The following is a 15746-nucleotide window of genomic DNA, read 5'->3' on the forward strand; positions in this document are numbered from 1 at the left end:
CGTTTATGTGTTTCATTGATATTCATAAGATAAGTTGTGTGTGTTGGTACAGTACAGGCGGATGGAGGACAGATCCCCATTCCCCCTTTCAATTCTTGGATGCTTTATGTACTGTGTGTCACATTTTACAGTTATAGGATATGAGACGCTTCAACCATTGGTTTGAAGCCCATAACTCCCAACAATGCGTTACATTACTCCACTTTATCCTCTACACTTACTTACAAACTTGTAATGAATTCTCTTGTTTAACTCCATTCTCAGGCTATATCATCTTTGCCATTGGCTTTGCGGACGCAGACTACGGGGAGCTGGTGAATATTGCCAGCAAGCCCAGCGATAGACACGTCTTCTTCGTGGACGATTTGGATGCTGTGAAGAAAATAGAAGAACAGCTCATTACTTTTGTCTGTGAGGCTGCTACCGCCAGTGAGTAACACTACCGTGTGTTTAGAACAGAGAGAGGGAGAGGGAAAGAGACCAGGAGGAAAAAGAGTTCTTGAGAAAGGAGAGACCTAGAGAATGACTGAAGAAAAACAAAAAATATTAATTATGAACTAACATACTCTTTTCTGTCCTTCAGCTTGTCCATCAATTTTGATGAGTGGTAACACAATGGCAGGTAAAGGAAAATGCGTAATATACTGTACAACAGTCACACAGATGCAACCATGATGATGGTAATAACATAATAACGGTGCACGCTGTGGTTGCCGGAAGTTATTGTAATTACAGTGATCGCATGGAGGAGGAGGAGGAGGATGCTGATCTTAACGAGGATGAAGGAAATGATGATTTGTCTCTTGCAGGTTTCCGTATGATGGAGAAGTTTGGCCTAGTAGAGAAGGAGTACAGCACCATACCTGGAGTTTCTCTGGAGCCAGGTTCATTCAACAGCTTCCCCTGTTACAGATTACACCGTGACGCCCTGGTGTCACAGCCCACCAAGTGAGTATGTCCACTCTAAGGGGGAGAAATCTGAAAACACAGACTTCTGTGTACAAAAGCACTGTTTAGATCATTTTCTAGAAATTCTGTTTCAGTTGGCAAGCAACAAAAATGGTGCATCATAGCTGTCATTTGATAATGAGTTGATTTTGCCTGGGTTACTGTGCATAATTACACCTCCAATCTCTTGCCTCCTACTCTTTATAGCCACTTGTGTTCTGTTATAGCGTAACACACAATTTAGCTGTTCTCATTGATGTATATATCTTTTATCTGTTGTCTAAAAACAACTCATAAATGCAACCTGTTAACCAAGGCTAACAGTAATCCCAAAGCAGCAAAGAAACTGTTGATCAAGTGTTGATTTACATTAAAACCTGCCTTACATGGGCATACGAAATAAGTGATAGCAGACAGAGTTGGAGGTGACGGTTTATTCGGAGACAGTTTTATTTGTTCAAGTGTCATTGAGATCAAGATCCCTTTTGCAAGAGAAACCTGAGAACAAATAATATACACAAGGTTATAAATAAGATGATTCCGTCTCACAAAAGAATCATCATGGCACAAAGACATTTTACAAATAAAATCAAAAATATCTGCATGTTAAGTTGTCATTTCTTTTACACAGCTTCATACATCATTATTATTGCATGCTAAATCCAGTTGACTACTATTTAACCTAAGGTTTCTTCTGTGTTTCTTAGAGTTATTTTGATCCTACTCCGCTGTTTATCCATCTATGTTTGCTTGCTCCCCTGCACATGGGGAGTGGTGACTGTCAGCAGGACACAAACACCAGAGGACTTTGAATTATCAGCCAGCAGTACACACAGGATCCTAAAACTATTTAACAGTCCTGCCAATGAAAATGTCCCGACTTTCTGGCTAAAAGAAAAACCACCGGGGAACAAACATGAAAGAAAATGTGTCAAAAGATTTTCCCTTTGTCTTTGTTTTGGATTATCTTTTAGGACACAAGGGTTCAAGTCTCACTCATAGCACCTGGGCTGTTATACTTTCTATCTTGCATGTCTCACAATTAGTACTTGCCCCCAATGCTAATAACCACAAATAGTGGTCTTGAAAATTATAGAATTTGAGCCTGTTGCTGTCACAGTTACAATAATATTAAAGAAAGACTAACTTACAGAGAATGCAGTTTTTACAAATCATGGAATTCCTGCAATAAAAAGAAATGTACTTAAAGCTCAGCACAGAAGCAGAATTTTTGCAGTAATATATTAAACATGCAGTTTCCACTAATCCCTGCAATTCATACTACCAATTAACACAAAAAACAAATTGGCAATTTCAGATCATTTTCTTTTTTTAGGGCCTTAAAGCTCAATTATAGAATGTTTTTTCAAAAATAATCGCAACTTGTAAAAACTGCATTTCCGGGGAGGCTTCACAGTATATACAAAAAGCAAAGTACACTTATTAACATCTATTGCACATTTCACCAGTACACATTTAATGCCCTGAAGTTTCCAATGGAACAGACTCTCTGTGTGTGTCCTGACCAGAGCAACAGAGAAACCACCCAAAAAATAAACTCAGGCTTTGATTAATTGTCTGCTTTCCACATATGGATATACCCTGTATATCTCTTTGAATTCTCTTTCATTTTCATTGTTTACACAGGACACTTTTAGGACCTATTATAGCGTTTAGTTTGATTAGACCATGCCCAATCGTGTAAGTATCAATAAACGATTCGAGGTGTTCAGGTCATGTCTTCAGGTTTCATTAAGAGTTCACCTTGTGCATTTCAAATTGGTTTCTAATTGCAGAATTAGACTATGACCACAAGTAATTAAGAGGCATCACAGCTTTAGGAGAAGCTGGAAACAAATGACTGAACAAATTCTCTAGGATGCTTGCAGATGCAAGTCAGAAGCGTTAACGTTTACCTAGCACTAAAAATATTCAAGTATAAAACCCATGCATACAAACACTTAACAGGAGCATTTAATGGCTTCAAATGTGCTCTTGTAATGTCTTTCTTTCTGCAATGTTGTCATTTTGGAGTTGGGGGGGGTATACCTTCAACAAGCTTTCTGCTCCGTGATTGTTCAGTTTGTGAAAAGTGACTTTGACGAGCCCTCTAAAAAAATTTTGAGCTGAGATCATTTGAACCTGAAGTGCTTGAAGGCAGCTGCACAAAAAAAGGCTCGGCTCTGAGATCAAAAAGCGCCTGGCACTCGAAGACAGTCTCAGGCAGCCAAAAGCACTGTAAAAGAGAGCTGAAAAGAGACAATGGCACTTTGAAAAAGACACCTAGTGGATACATGCCTTTAGGGCACAGCTAAGCTCACTATCTATGTGTGTGTGTGTTTTGAATGTTCTTTCATGTGTGTACCAGGTACCTTCACCCTGAAGGTTTACCCTCTGACTACACAATTTCTATGATGCTCCGTCTACTTCCTGAGACCCCGCAGGAGCCCTTTGCATTGTGGGAAATCCTCAACAGGGACAACGAGCCATCGGTGGGCCTAATCCTGGACAGTAAGTTTGAATCGCTCTTTGTCTCCCCTACATCAAACTCAAACAGCAGACGTGTGCTGAAGCTCCTGCAGTCCCAGTGTCTCCAAATAATCCGTGAGAGTGCATTATGCAGCAGATTGCAGAAGTGCGGCTGTAGAGAAATCACTCTATTTTTGATCCATAATAACATACCTTTAAATGAGCAAAATGTTCATCTTACCTTTGTATCCTCAATCATTAATAAGATGCAGAGATACCAGAGCACTTCTGTTTGTGGAAGGCCTGCAACACACAAAAAAACAGGGAAAGCATCATGACCTCACACTTAGAGGCGCTGATCCTTGTGTGCTTTAGAGTTTGTAACTGGAGATCACAATTTCATATAAAGCCAGTATTTTCAAAGTCAAAGCAGATGGGATGATGGTGTCCTTAGATTGACCATGGTGCAGTGGCTGTGTTTGTATCCGACTGTGTAAAGCGATGTGACAGAAACATTGCACACTGGGTGAACTCACCCCAGGCGTCAATCTTTAGAGGTGTTTTGGACACTGACTTGGAGGAGACCCATTGCAGACCCCTGACCAGCTGCAGAGATTATGTTACCAGCTGGAATGGATGGTGTTGGGATCCCCTGGAGTAGCTGAAAGAAGCTGCAAGGGAAAAGTCATTTTGTTTTGCTCTGGTTTCCCTGGTGACCCTGATGCAGCCAAGCAGCAAGGCATAACACACCCATACTTTACTAAAGTACTGTACTATACTACTATATTATATGTACTTTTTTGTGCCTTGTCAGAGATTAAACAGCAACAAAGTAATCATTATGCTTACTCAAACATCTCAATGCAGTGATCCATTGAAACATTTTTCTTTTCATATTTTATCTTTCAGATACAGAAGCAATAATAGTTAGATAATCTCAGAGTTTAGTTTTTATTTTCATTGTACAAACAAACTCATAGTTCTCATTGCCACTAATATCACATATATTATTAAAACAATGGGGAGGACGGTATAGTCTTGCACTCATAAGAAACTCCATAAAAAACACAATTACAAAATTATAATTACAGGGTTTTGCAAATTAAAGATGACAGGGATTGCATGCCTATATCACAATGAAATGAAATAGAAGTATTACATTTATCGGTCAAAATGACATCTGATGAAGTTTGTACTTGTTCAATGGTAAAATGCAGACAAACAGCAGAGTAGCACAAAGATCAAGTTGTTTGTTGCTAATATTGTCCAGCCCATGTACTTCACTGTTGAATCAAACTAGACCTTTATTGGAGTCTAATAATAGGAGACAGTGACAATTAGGGCTGTCAGCATTAACGCGTTAATCACTATTAAGGGCCGACCATAATGTGTAAAAAAATTTTAATCGCATTATTCGCATGCCGCCATTTATTAATTTATTTTACACTTCACTCGGCTTTGCGTTGTGCCTAACAGGCTACTATTTTGACACTTTGCTGCACCTTTACTTATCATCAAGCTGCCATACACATCTTACTGCTGCAGGAATACTAACGCGGATTTCAGTGCCTCATTCCAGTGCCACTAATATGCCTGCGCTTCTCTCTGATGCTCTGAAACAGACGTTACAGGCAACAGAAACATCGCTGCACGTGACGCTAGTTAAGACTACATTCGACAGCAGCTAACGTTAGCCTACCGCTAGCTAGTAGCTGGATTAAACACGTTTACAATGCTGACAGCTAAACGGTGTAAAGGGTGACTGTATTTCACTGTAGAGGATTCCAACACCGGGATGTAACAATCTGCAGCTGCCATTGTCGGAAAAACAGGGTATGGCATAGGTATGGGGGCTCAAAGGGTTAGGGCAAGGGTGAGTGCAAGGATGGGGGCTAATAGAAATGCGTTCAATGAAACTGGTAACTTACAGCCTCGTGGTGCATTCAAAGTTATTGTTAAATGCCCATTTCCCATCTGGTGGTTGTTTTTGTTGTTCAACAGCAAAATTAATCGTTTGACAGCCCTAGTGACAATAGTGTGTACAAGATAAGTGTCTACTTAATGTGAACATCAACCTTTTCTATCCTCCCTCACCCCCTACTCTGTCTGTCCCCCCACAGACTCTGGAAAGACTCTGACGTTCTTCAACTATGATTACAAAGGAGACTTCCAGACCGTCACCTTTGAAGGAACTGAAATAAAAAAAATCTTCCATGGCAGCTTCCACAAGGTTAGTCTTTAATATCTGTGTGCTAAAAATGACTTGAATCATAAAACGGATTAATAATTTTTAGTAATTTGTTAAGGAAAAGATTACATTTGCTGGTTATAGTTTTATGCTAATGTACTTGCTTCTGTATCATAACAATATACTGTAGGTATAGGTTTTCAGCTGCTTTAAAATATGCAAGGTTTAAAGACGCATTTAAAAAATACAAAAATTTGACATAATTACTGTAATTCTAAAAAGTGTACTGTCCAGTCTGTGCTACTGGATTGTCAAAGTCTAGTAAAAAAAAAACAGTGTTATCGTCTTCAGAGCCTATCCCACAGTGGCTACGTGTGCCAGTTTGCATCACATATCAGGTTCACACTGGCAAACAGTCAGTATAATAATAATATTATATATATATATATATATATATATATATATATATATATATATATATATATATATATACACTGTATATAATACTTAGGTGGTAGTTTTTTAGACAAACGTTGAGCAGAGGCTTTCTAACAAGCTGTTGAGAAAGAGACAAAAATAAGGACCATCGACTGTATTTTGATGTTTTTGAAGTGGTGGAGCCTGTTGGTGGTTTTCCAGTGGCTCTTTTTTCTCTTGACCTGTCAACACCACTGTGATGACTGTGTGTGCAGGTGATGATATCCCTCCCCCCTCTTCTGTCTCTCCCTCCCACTCTCCACTGCTTTTTCTACACCCATTTTTATGTTATTCCTTTTAAACTAGTGGAGTATACGGAGTGGGAGTGAAACTGCAGATTATTTCACCCTTTAAGACCTCTCTGGTCTTCCCTGATGAAGTTATAGTCAGATCAGATTAATTAAAAATCCAATAGCCTTTTTGCCTAACATGTAATCAATGCCACATAAATGACTGTAATACCTCCAACAAAGTACATTTGATGTATACAGAATATAGAAGAAGGCGACAATTTGTGGTAGGTGTGGTCGTTTTCCATGATTTTGTTGTTATTCCTGTTCCCTTGGTGACCTTGAAATACTAGTTTGTCCTCCCAACTGATTATCTGACAAAGACATTTAATATTTCCCTCAACCACTGTGATTCTATTCAAATATATGTTTATAAATGATACTGTGTCAAATTGGTCAGAAGAAATGGAAATGGCAAATTTTGATGACATTCCTTCAATAAAAGACAATTTTCCGCTCACTTGAGACGAGAAAGTGTTTTGTGAAAAAATAAATAACTGATTAAATAATGACATTGGTTTGGCCTCAACAGGCCCTGTGAATGAAAAGTTCACATTGCAAAACACTTTGGCGTGAAATATCAATATTAGCCGAAGCGAAATAAAATAATAATAACAACTTGCCAAATAATAATCAATTATTTTGTTCTTTGAATTAACCACACTGTTCAGGAGGTGTATTTACTTCAGCAGGGGTGATGGAAAGTATTGTTTTGTTAGATTTTACTAGAGTCTTTAACATTTGCTTGACAAATGGATGGAAACATAACTTTAAAAAATAAATTTAATGGAGTCAAGACCAAGTCGTTATAGAGAATTTCTTTTTTTGCTGTAGAGCTGCTGCTGTTGTATACTTTATTTCCTGGAGCTCTGGGTCTTTGATTTAAAAAAAAAACAAAAAAAAAACGAACCAACACCAGCCCACCAACTCTCTGTCTTTCTTTATCTCAATTCTCAAAATGTCAGGGAGTAGCTGTCCATCATTCTCCACGCCGTTTTGTTTTCTCCATTGTTTTCTGTCTCTCTGCTGGAGAACATGACAATGTTGAGAGCGGTAACAGATGCAGAAGACTGCCTGGCCAGAGGAAGTGTTCATCTCCGCTTAGACAGGATGACAAGTGAATAAGAGGAGCGTCCGTGTGCGTGTGCATGTTTGTGTGCCGGTTATAAAGGGATTACCATATGAAGACACCTCGTGTGAAAGCAGGAATACCCAGCAGGATCTGTCACTGCTCAGCGAAAGAGACACACAGAAGACAGAAACAGGTGAAAGGAGGGAGAGTAAAAAGTGCAGAGGAAGAAATAAATATGACAGTGAGCTGGAGACACAAAGAGGAAATACAGAGACAAACAGACATGTAGAGACATGTAGACATAGAAAGATGTGAAAGTTATTTTTAGTGTAACTCACATAGTGTGTATAAATGCCATTTCTGTATCTCCCAAAATGATTAAATGTCTCACATAAAAAATGCTAGAGAGCACTGAAAGCTGTAAAAATGTACACTCACAAAATTTGCAGCAGTGCTTCTGATGGCTTGCTAGTTTTACAGTAATCTACAATATTTCACAGAGTCAAATTCACAAGCTTGTTCATGTGCCCATAAATTATTATTATAAAGCTGTTTCCATAAATGTTGGCAGCTTCTTGGAAAGAAAAGAAGTGGAATTGGAGAAACAAAAGCAGCAACTAGAAATAAATGTGTTGAGTTGAGTAGGATGGGTCGATTTGGGATGACTGAAACTTGTTTATAAAAGGAAAAAAAGAAACAGTGTGGCTGAGAAAGTAATATGGTGGATGGATCTGTTATCCTGACAGTTACCAGCTTGATGTTTAATCCAGATACAGCAGGTGCACACACTGCAAAGTGAAATGTAAAATGTGTGCCTATTGTACAATAGTTAATGATGTTAACTTTAAAACATTTTTGTTTGTAATTTTGTATCTGAGATTGTTTGTATTCAACTGCAAGGGTCCGTTTCAGGAAGGAGGTTTAACAAACTCTGAGTCTAACCCTGATGTCTGAGTTGATTTACCCTGAGATGGGAAACTCTGAGTTTTCGGTTCCAGAACAGCTGATATGAGTTGGTTCAATCAACTCCGAGTATGTTCACGCGCGTGCACCATCACAAGAAAAAGGCAGTATGAATGGAGCCATGATACTACGAATCACCATGGTAACAACCATAAACAAACGGGTCAGCGGAAATACTCATGCGCACAAACAACGAGTTTGAACATGTATTTCGTTAAAAAAGCAGCTGTTGCTGCTGCAACAGAGAGAATTGTTGTGGGAGAAAATTGCTGCTCGAGTCAATGCGTAAGCATTAACAGTGTATTAATTTCATATTTAATCACAGTTAACTTATAATATTACTGGTGAAAACTGGAATTGTATTACACCTATAATTTCATTTGGGTGCAATCCTGCGGGCGAAAAAGTAAGCTTTGCCTAGGCTACTACTATTTCCCATTCTGAGGCTGCAGCACCATGATCATTAACAGAACTATAATGTATAATTAAAGCTGCAAGCAGCGATGGACGGGCCCTCGCTCCTGTGCGCGCGTCGGGGTTACCGGCGATCGCCGCTCCTTGCGACCGTGCATTTGCGCGGCACTCAGACACCGCAAATCGTCACCAATGAAAAGGGAACTCCCTGCTGCGTTCAATGATACCTCACACAAGACTCTACGTCATACAGTTCATTAGCTGTGAAAAGGGGCGTGGCTAAATTATAGGGGGCGGATCAAACCATCGCCAATTAAAAAGGAAGTCTCTGCTGAGTTCATTGATACCTCACATAAGACTCTACCTTAAACGGGTCACCATTTATGAAAGGGGCGTGGCTAAGCACAGAGGGACGGGCCAACCCATCACCAATGAATAAGGAAGTCTCTGCTGAGCTCAATGATACCTCACACAGGGGTCTACCTTAAACGGTTCAAATGTTATGAAAGGGGGCATGGCTTAAGAATAGGGGGTGGGCCAAACCATCACCAATGAATAAGGAACTCTCTGCTGAGGTCAATGATACCTCACACAAGACTCTACGCCATACAGTTCATTAGCTGTGAAAGGGGGCGTGGTTTATGCATAAGGGGCGGGCCAAACCATCACCAATGAAGAAGCAACTCTCTGCTGAGTTCAATGACACCTCACACAAGACTCTACCTTAAACGGTTCAAATGTTATGAAAGGGGGCGTGGTTATATTATAGGGGCCGGATCTGTATCACATGTAGACCACACATTCTAAGCTTCATGTAAATCGGATGATGTTTGTTATATAAGGCGCATTTCCTGTTGCCAGCGGGGGGCGCTATGACCAAAAGTCAATTTTGGCCTGTAGGTGTCCTCAGGCCTGGACCCTGATCGTCAGAATTTTCGGGCAGATACGACAACGTACACTCAAGTTACAACAACTTCTTTGTTCATCGCTAAACACTCAAAATGGCCGCCACGCCACAGCCACACCGTCTGACGAAAAGTTTTTCTTTTAATAACTTTTCATCTTTAAGGTGTTGGGATGATAGAGACCAAGTTTGAAGTACATCGGATGAAATCTCTAGGAGGAGTTCGTTAAAGTATAGCACCTTGACTTTTAGGCCTACTTCCTGTTGCCACTAGGGGGCGCTATGACTTTAAGTAAATATCGGCCTTTATTTGTCCTCAGGGTTGGACTCTTATGAATCCTGCAAAGTTTCGAGCCAATCGGACAATGTACACTCGAGTTTCACCGGCGACGAAACGCAAAGGAGGAAATTTCTAGGAGTTCGTTAAAGTACGACGTGGAAATGGCCAAAATCGCACTAATTTCGAACTTTGAAATCAAAATGGCGGACTTCCTGTTGGGTTTAGGGTATGGCTCTAATGACGTTTTTTGTACATCTTGATATGTTACATATGTATATGTGTAAATTTTCACCAGACTTGATGTGACTGCCAAATTTGGTGAGTTTTTGAATATGTTAAGTACGGTGGCCGACAGGGGCAGACGCCCTGCAAGTTAAGAAAACACATGCAAATAGACAAAACACAAGCAAATTAAGAAAACAACTTCATTCATTTGACAACATATGTGCAGCATTCAGCAAATGCGCTGCAAATACCACAACACAACCAAATACATAAACGCACTGCAAATAAAAAACGATGCAAAAAGAAAAGCACGCAAACCCCGAAAAAAGAAGCTGTGCAAAAAGAAAAACAACTTCATTAATTTGACAACACATGCGCAGCATTCAGCAAACGCACTGCAAATACAGACAACACAACCAAATACATAAACGCGCTGCAAATACAACATCACAACCAAATACATAAACGCGCTGCAAATATGAAACGATGCAAAAAGAAAAGCACACAAACCCAGAAAACAAATGCATCAAAAAAACGCAGCATCCAGATTACACAACGGAAGTTCTCCAGACCTCTAGAGGGAGCAGCTAGTGGAACAGCTGGATTTTCGACCGTTATTAACCGATATTAAATTCATAGTATTATTATTATTATTATTATTATTATTATTATTAATAGCATAATATATTATTAATATACAGTCTATGCTCCCGTCTCATGCTGTCCCGGCTGGTGCTGTCCCAGAGCTTCGGCTTTTCAAAATAAAAGCTCACGTCTGGTCCACTATGTCTTTGCACTTTGGTGTTTTGGATGTTTGTGAACTCAACAGTACGACAATCATGCTAATAAATATAATAACTTTTTCAGCAGATTTCTTACTTACAACACGATGGAGTTAGCAAAGCAGTTTAGTGTTTATATGTGTGAGCGGGATTTATTCAGTTTGATAAATCCCACGGTAAATTGGCTGGTTTACTAACAGGGAGGGACTAGAAATCCTGTCTGTTTTTTGTATTTCAAGAGCGAATTGCTCCACAATATGAATACAGATTGATCACTTATTTTGTTGGTAACCGTTGTTGTATAATCACAATATTACACTTGAGGAGGCCTACACTTCAGTAATTTCGGACCTCGAAATTAAACCCTCTGATGTGGCTTAAACAAACGTCAACGTTAAACGCTGATGCAGTTTTAAATGTTTTATTACCACGAGTTTACAGACGTCTCTGCTGATTGAGTATCACCTGTGACCTGAGCCGAGACACACCCACCAAACAAGAGAAAACATATCTCAAACATAGACTTCATATTTACACCGTTCTGAGATTGAACGTGTCCCGGCTCTCTCTCTCTCTCTCTCTCTCTCTCTCTCTCTCTCTCTCTCTCTCTCTCTCTCTCTCTCTCTCTCTCTCTCTCTCTCTCTCCGTGGGGTCGAAAATCCAGCTGTTCCACTAGATGCTCCCTCTAGAGGTCTGGAGAACTTCCGTTGTGTAATCTGGATGCAGCGTTTTTTTGTTGCATTTGTTTTCTGGGTTTGTGTGCTTTTCTTTTTGCATCGTTTCATATTTGCAGCGCGTTTATGTATTTGGTTGTGTTGTGTGTCTTTGCAGCGCGTTTATCTATTTGGTTGTGTTGTGTGTCTTTGCAGCGCGTTTATCTATTTTGTTGTGTTGTGTGTCTTTGCAGAGCGTTTATGTATTTGGTTGTGTTGTGTGTCTTTGCAGCGCGTTTATGTATTTGGTTGTGTTGTCTGTATTTGCAGTGCGTTTGCTGAATGCTGCACATGTGTTGTCAAATTAATGAAGTTGTTTTTCTTTTTGCATCGCTTCTTTTTTCAGCGTTTGCGTGCTTTTCTTTTTGCATCGTTTTTTATTTGCAGTGCGTTTATGTATTTGGTTGTGTTGTGTGTATTTGCAGCGCGTTTGCGGAATGCTGCACATTTGTTGTCAAATTAATGAAGTTGTTTTCTTAATTTGCTTGTGTTTTGTCTATTTGCGTGTGTTTTCTTAAGCTGTAGGGCGTTTGCCCCTGTCGGCCACCGTACTTAAGCCCCTCAAAAAGCCAATTCATTTGGTGTAATAATAATAATAATAATAATAATAATAATAATAATAACAATAATAATTCCTTCAGTTTCAAAAGGGCCTTCGCCGCTGTCGGCGCTCGGGCCCTAATCATTTATTTCTTTTTAATGGCTCTCACTGGTTTGTGTCCAGGGAACAACTACAAAAAAAGTTTAAAAAACATTTCAGAGCGAGTCACACTTTTCTGACGGCTACAGTGGCTTTACTATTACAGTATGATCCGCATCACCAATAAAGAAAAATGCCGTTTGCAAAAAAAGTAATGCGACACAAAGAATCTGCTGGGATGTTCAAGCATGTCCACGATGGTGGATGTTAGTGATATGAGGACGGATAAGGTAGCCTATCTACATATCTGATGGACTGTGAAAAAATGTGGAAATGAAAATACATTTAGTCGGGACTCAATATCTTCTCCCGACGTAAACTCTCTGTGAAGTAATACAGCTTTTTCATCAATGGGATCGTTGACAAAAGGACATGACATGTTTGAGAAAAAAACGTTTTATAATCTGCCTAACAATAAGTTTTATTTATTAAGTTTTTATTCACGCAGATAACAAACTGCATTAAAATGCACCTGATACAGACTGAATGAATGAATGACGAAATGAGAGAGAAGAAACCTCGAGTTTCTCTCAGTCTCCTCCCTCTCGAGGTTTCTTGAAGAAAACCTGCTCCCGACCAGGTTAGGTTCACAGACTCAGTTACCATAGTAACTGACTCTGAGGTTAAGTTACCTCTCTTTCTGAAACAGAAAACCCAGAGTTTCCCTCATCTCAGGGTTAACAAACTCAGAGTTTTCACTAAATCTGCTTTCTGAAACGGACCCCAGGTTTAGTGAAAACTCTGAGTTTGTTAACCCTGAGATGAGGGAAACTCTGGGTTTTCTGTTTCAGAAAGAGAGGTTAATCAAACCTGAGAGAGGGGGGTAACTCCAGCCCGTTTCAGAAAGAGAGGTAACTTAACCTCAGAGTCAGTTACTATGGTAACTGAGTCTGTGAACCTAACCTGGTCGGGAGCAGGTTTTCTTCAATTAACCTTGAGTTTCTCTCAGTCTCTTCCCTCTGACACAGCGCGCTTTCATTTCCTCATTCATTCATTCAGTCTGTATCAGGCGCATTTTAGTGCAGTTTGTTATCTGCATGAATAAAAAAAAAGTATTGGTTTATTTTTTCTCTAACATTGCATGTCCTTTTGTGGACGATCCCGTTGATTAAATGATATTGAGTCCCGACTAGATTTATTTTCATTTCCACATAACCAATTTGAGAGGTATTTTCTTCACAGTTGATCAGATATATACCTTATCCGTCCTCATATAACATCCACCATCGTGGACATGCTTTTACATCCCAGCAGATTCTTTGTGTCGCATTACGTTTTTTGCAAACGGCAGTTTTCTTTACAACATTGGTGATGCGGATCATATTAATAAAGCCACTGTATGCAGAGCCGTCAGAAAAGTGTGTCTTGCCCTGACATGTTTTTTTTAAACGTTTTTGTAGTGTTCCCTGGACACAAACCAGTGAGAGCCATTAAAAAGAATTAAATGATTATAAATTATAGTTCTGTTAATGATCATGGTGCTGCAGGCTAGAATGGGATTAGTAGTAGCAGCTTACTTTTTCACCCGCAGGATTGCACCTAAATGAAATTATAGGTGTAATACCATTTCAGTTTTCACCAGTTTTTTTATAGTTTACCTGTGATTAAATATGAAATTAATACACTGTCAATGCTTAAGCATTGACTCGAACAGCAATTTTCTCCCAGACCACTTCTCTCTCTTTTGTAGCAGCCGCTGTGTTGCTTTTTTAACAAAATATATGTTCAAACTCGCTGTTTGTGCGCATGAGTATTTCCGCTGACCAGTTTGTTTGTGGTTGTTACCATGGTGAATCGTAGTATCATGGCTCTATTCATGCTGCCTTTTTATTGTGGTGGTGCACGCGCTTAGCTCTGAGTCAACCTACTCCGAGTTGATTGAACCAACTCAAATCAGCTGTTCTGGAACCGAAAACTCAGAGTTTCCTATCTCAGGGTAAATCAACTCAGACATCAGGGTTAGACTCAGAGTTTGTTAAACCTCCTTCCTGAAACGGACCCCAGACCTAGAGTACATGTTTGTTATGATAGGGTCAGAATGCACAATAAATTCTAGTCCATTTTATCTGGATTTGAGCTTTAGGAGGTGTACTCGACAGACAACTTCACACTCGACACTGCACTTGCTTGGGTGCTGAGCAATACACTTGCAATAACATAGTTTCGTCCCCTAGAAATGCTATACGATAATAATGAGTATACGCGTCATTTGCTGAAAGCTAACTCTTTGGGACTAGGCTATTTTCTGAAACCTTTTTTTCCAGGTTCTAATTATATATAGAAACAAAGGATAAAAAGGAATAGCTCACTGTACTATATGCAAGCACACACCACACATGCACGCGCACACACACACACACACTCTCTCTTTCAAACATACATAAGCAAGCATGCGGATGCTTATTTTTAAGTGCAGGCCAGAAACAGCAGAAATACTGATAGCCTCATTTACTTCAACCCACATTACCCTACACATCATGTTTAAAAACTGCATTAACAATTTAACTGTGTGTGTGTGTGTGTGTGTGTGTGTGTGGGCACAACTGGAGAGACAGGTGCAAAACTACAGTCTGCACAGCAGCAGTTCATGTGAACCAAATTCTAGTTCGTTTTCATTGCTTGAACACAGTTTTCAAAACTCTACACACTTAACCACAACCTGCACAACACTGTGGATTTGCAGCACACTGCTGTCAAAACTGTTAACCACGGATTCCAAACAGAATGGATTTCAGCCTGGTGCATTTCAAACACTGCTGATTGCAATTCCAGCTGAAAGCCTAAGCAGGTGTCTTGTTTTAGACTTGTTAGTGAACACATACTATTTAAATATATATATATATATATAGAGGGAAAGCTCGGAAAGATTTTTTTGGAAATAAAGAAACACCAAATAAGAATGAAACAGTTACACATTGTACTGTTTGAGAGAAACAGTGAACAGGTAAAAGAGCAAAGATACCAATATGTCCAGGTAAGATGTCTGAGGTTACATACACAGTTATAAAAAATGTGAAAAACACTTCCTTTACTATAGTAAAATTGCGCACTTGATGTTTTTCACAAAGTAATGGAGGTGGAAGCAATGGGAACACCACAGTCATTTGTATTTACCATATAGATAATGCAGGTTCATGGCAAGAGAGGACATCCAATGTGTTGATAAAAAACTTGTAAAACTTCTGAACTATTACATACATTTATTTTGTCCAGTAATTACGTAAATTACTACAGACAAAATAAAAATGTATACAGTGAGGAAAATAAGTATTTGAACACCCTGCTATTTTGCAAGTTCTCCCACTTAGAAATCATGGAGGG

The 15746-nt window shown here is 39.4% G+C and overlaps 1 protein-coding gene across 2 annotated transcripts in view; it reads left to right on the plus strand.

The window, feature by feature from the left end:
- The window catches only part of col14a1a (collagen, type XIV, alpha 1a), a 146116-nt gene that overhangs the window by 83947 nt on the left and 46423 nt on the right, over positions 1 to 15746 (plus strand). For both annotated transcript variants that reach the window (XM_036006281.1, XM_031298735.2), the window contains exons 29-33: positions 265 to 429; positions 584 to 622; positions 810 to 948; positions 3317 to 3459; positions 5538 to 5647. In XM_036006281.1, the coding sequence (XP_035862174.1) occupies positions 265 to 429; positions 584 to 622; positions 810 to 948; positions 3317 to 3459; positions 5538 to 5647 (596 nt within the window). The remainder of the gene's footprint in view (positions 1 to 264; positions 430 to 583; positions 623 to 809; positions 949 to 3316; positions 3460 to 5537; positions 5648 to 15746) is intronic.

Source organism: Sander lucioperca, chromosome 10 (genome assembly GCF_008315115.2).
Source record: "Sander lucioperca isolate FBNREF2018 chromosome 10, SLUC_FBN_1.2, whole genome shotgun sequence".
In the NCBI taxonomy this organism is placed as follows: Eukaryota; Metazoa; Chordata; class Actinopteri; order Perciformes; family Percidae; genus Sander; species Sander lucioperca.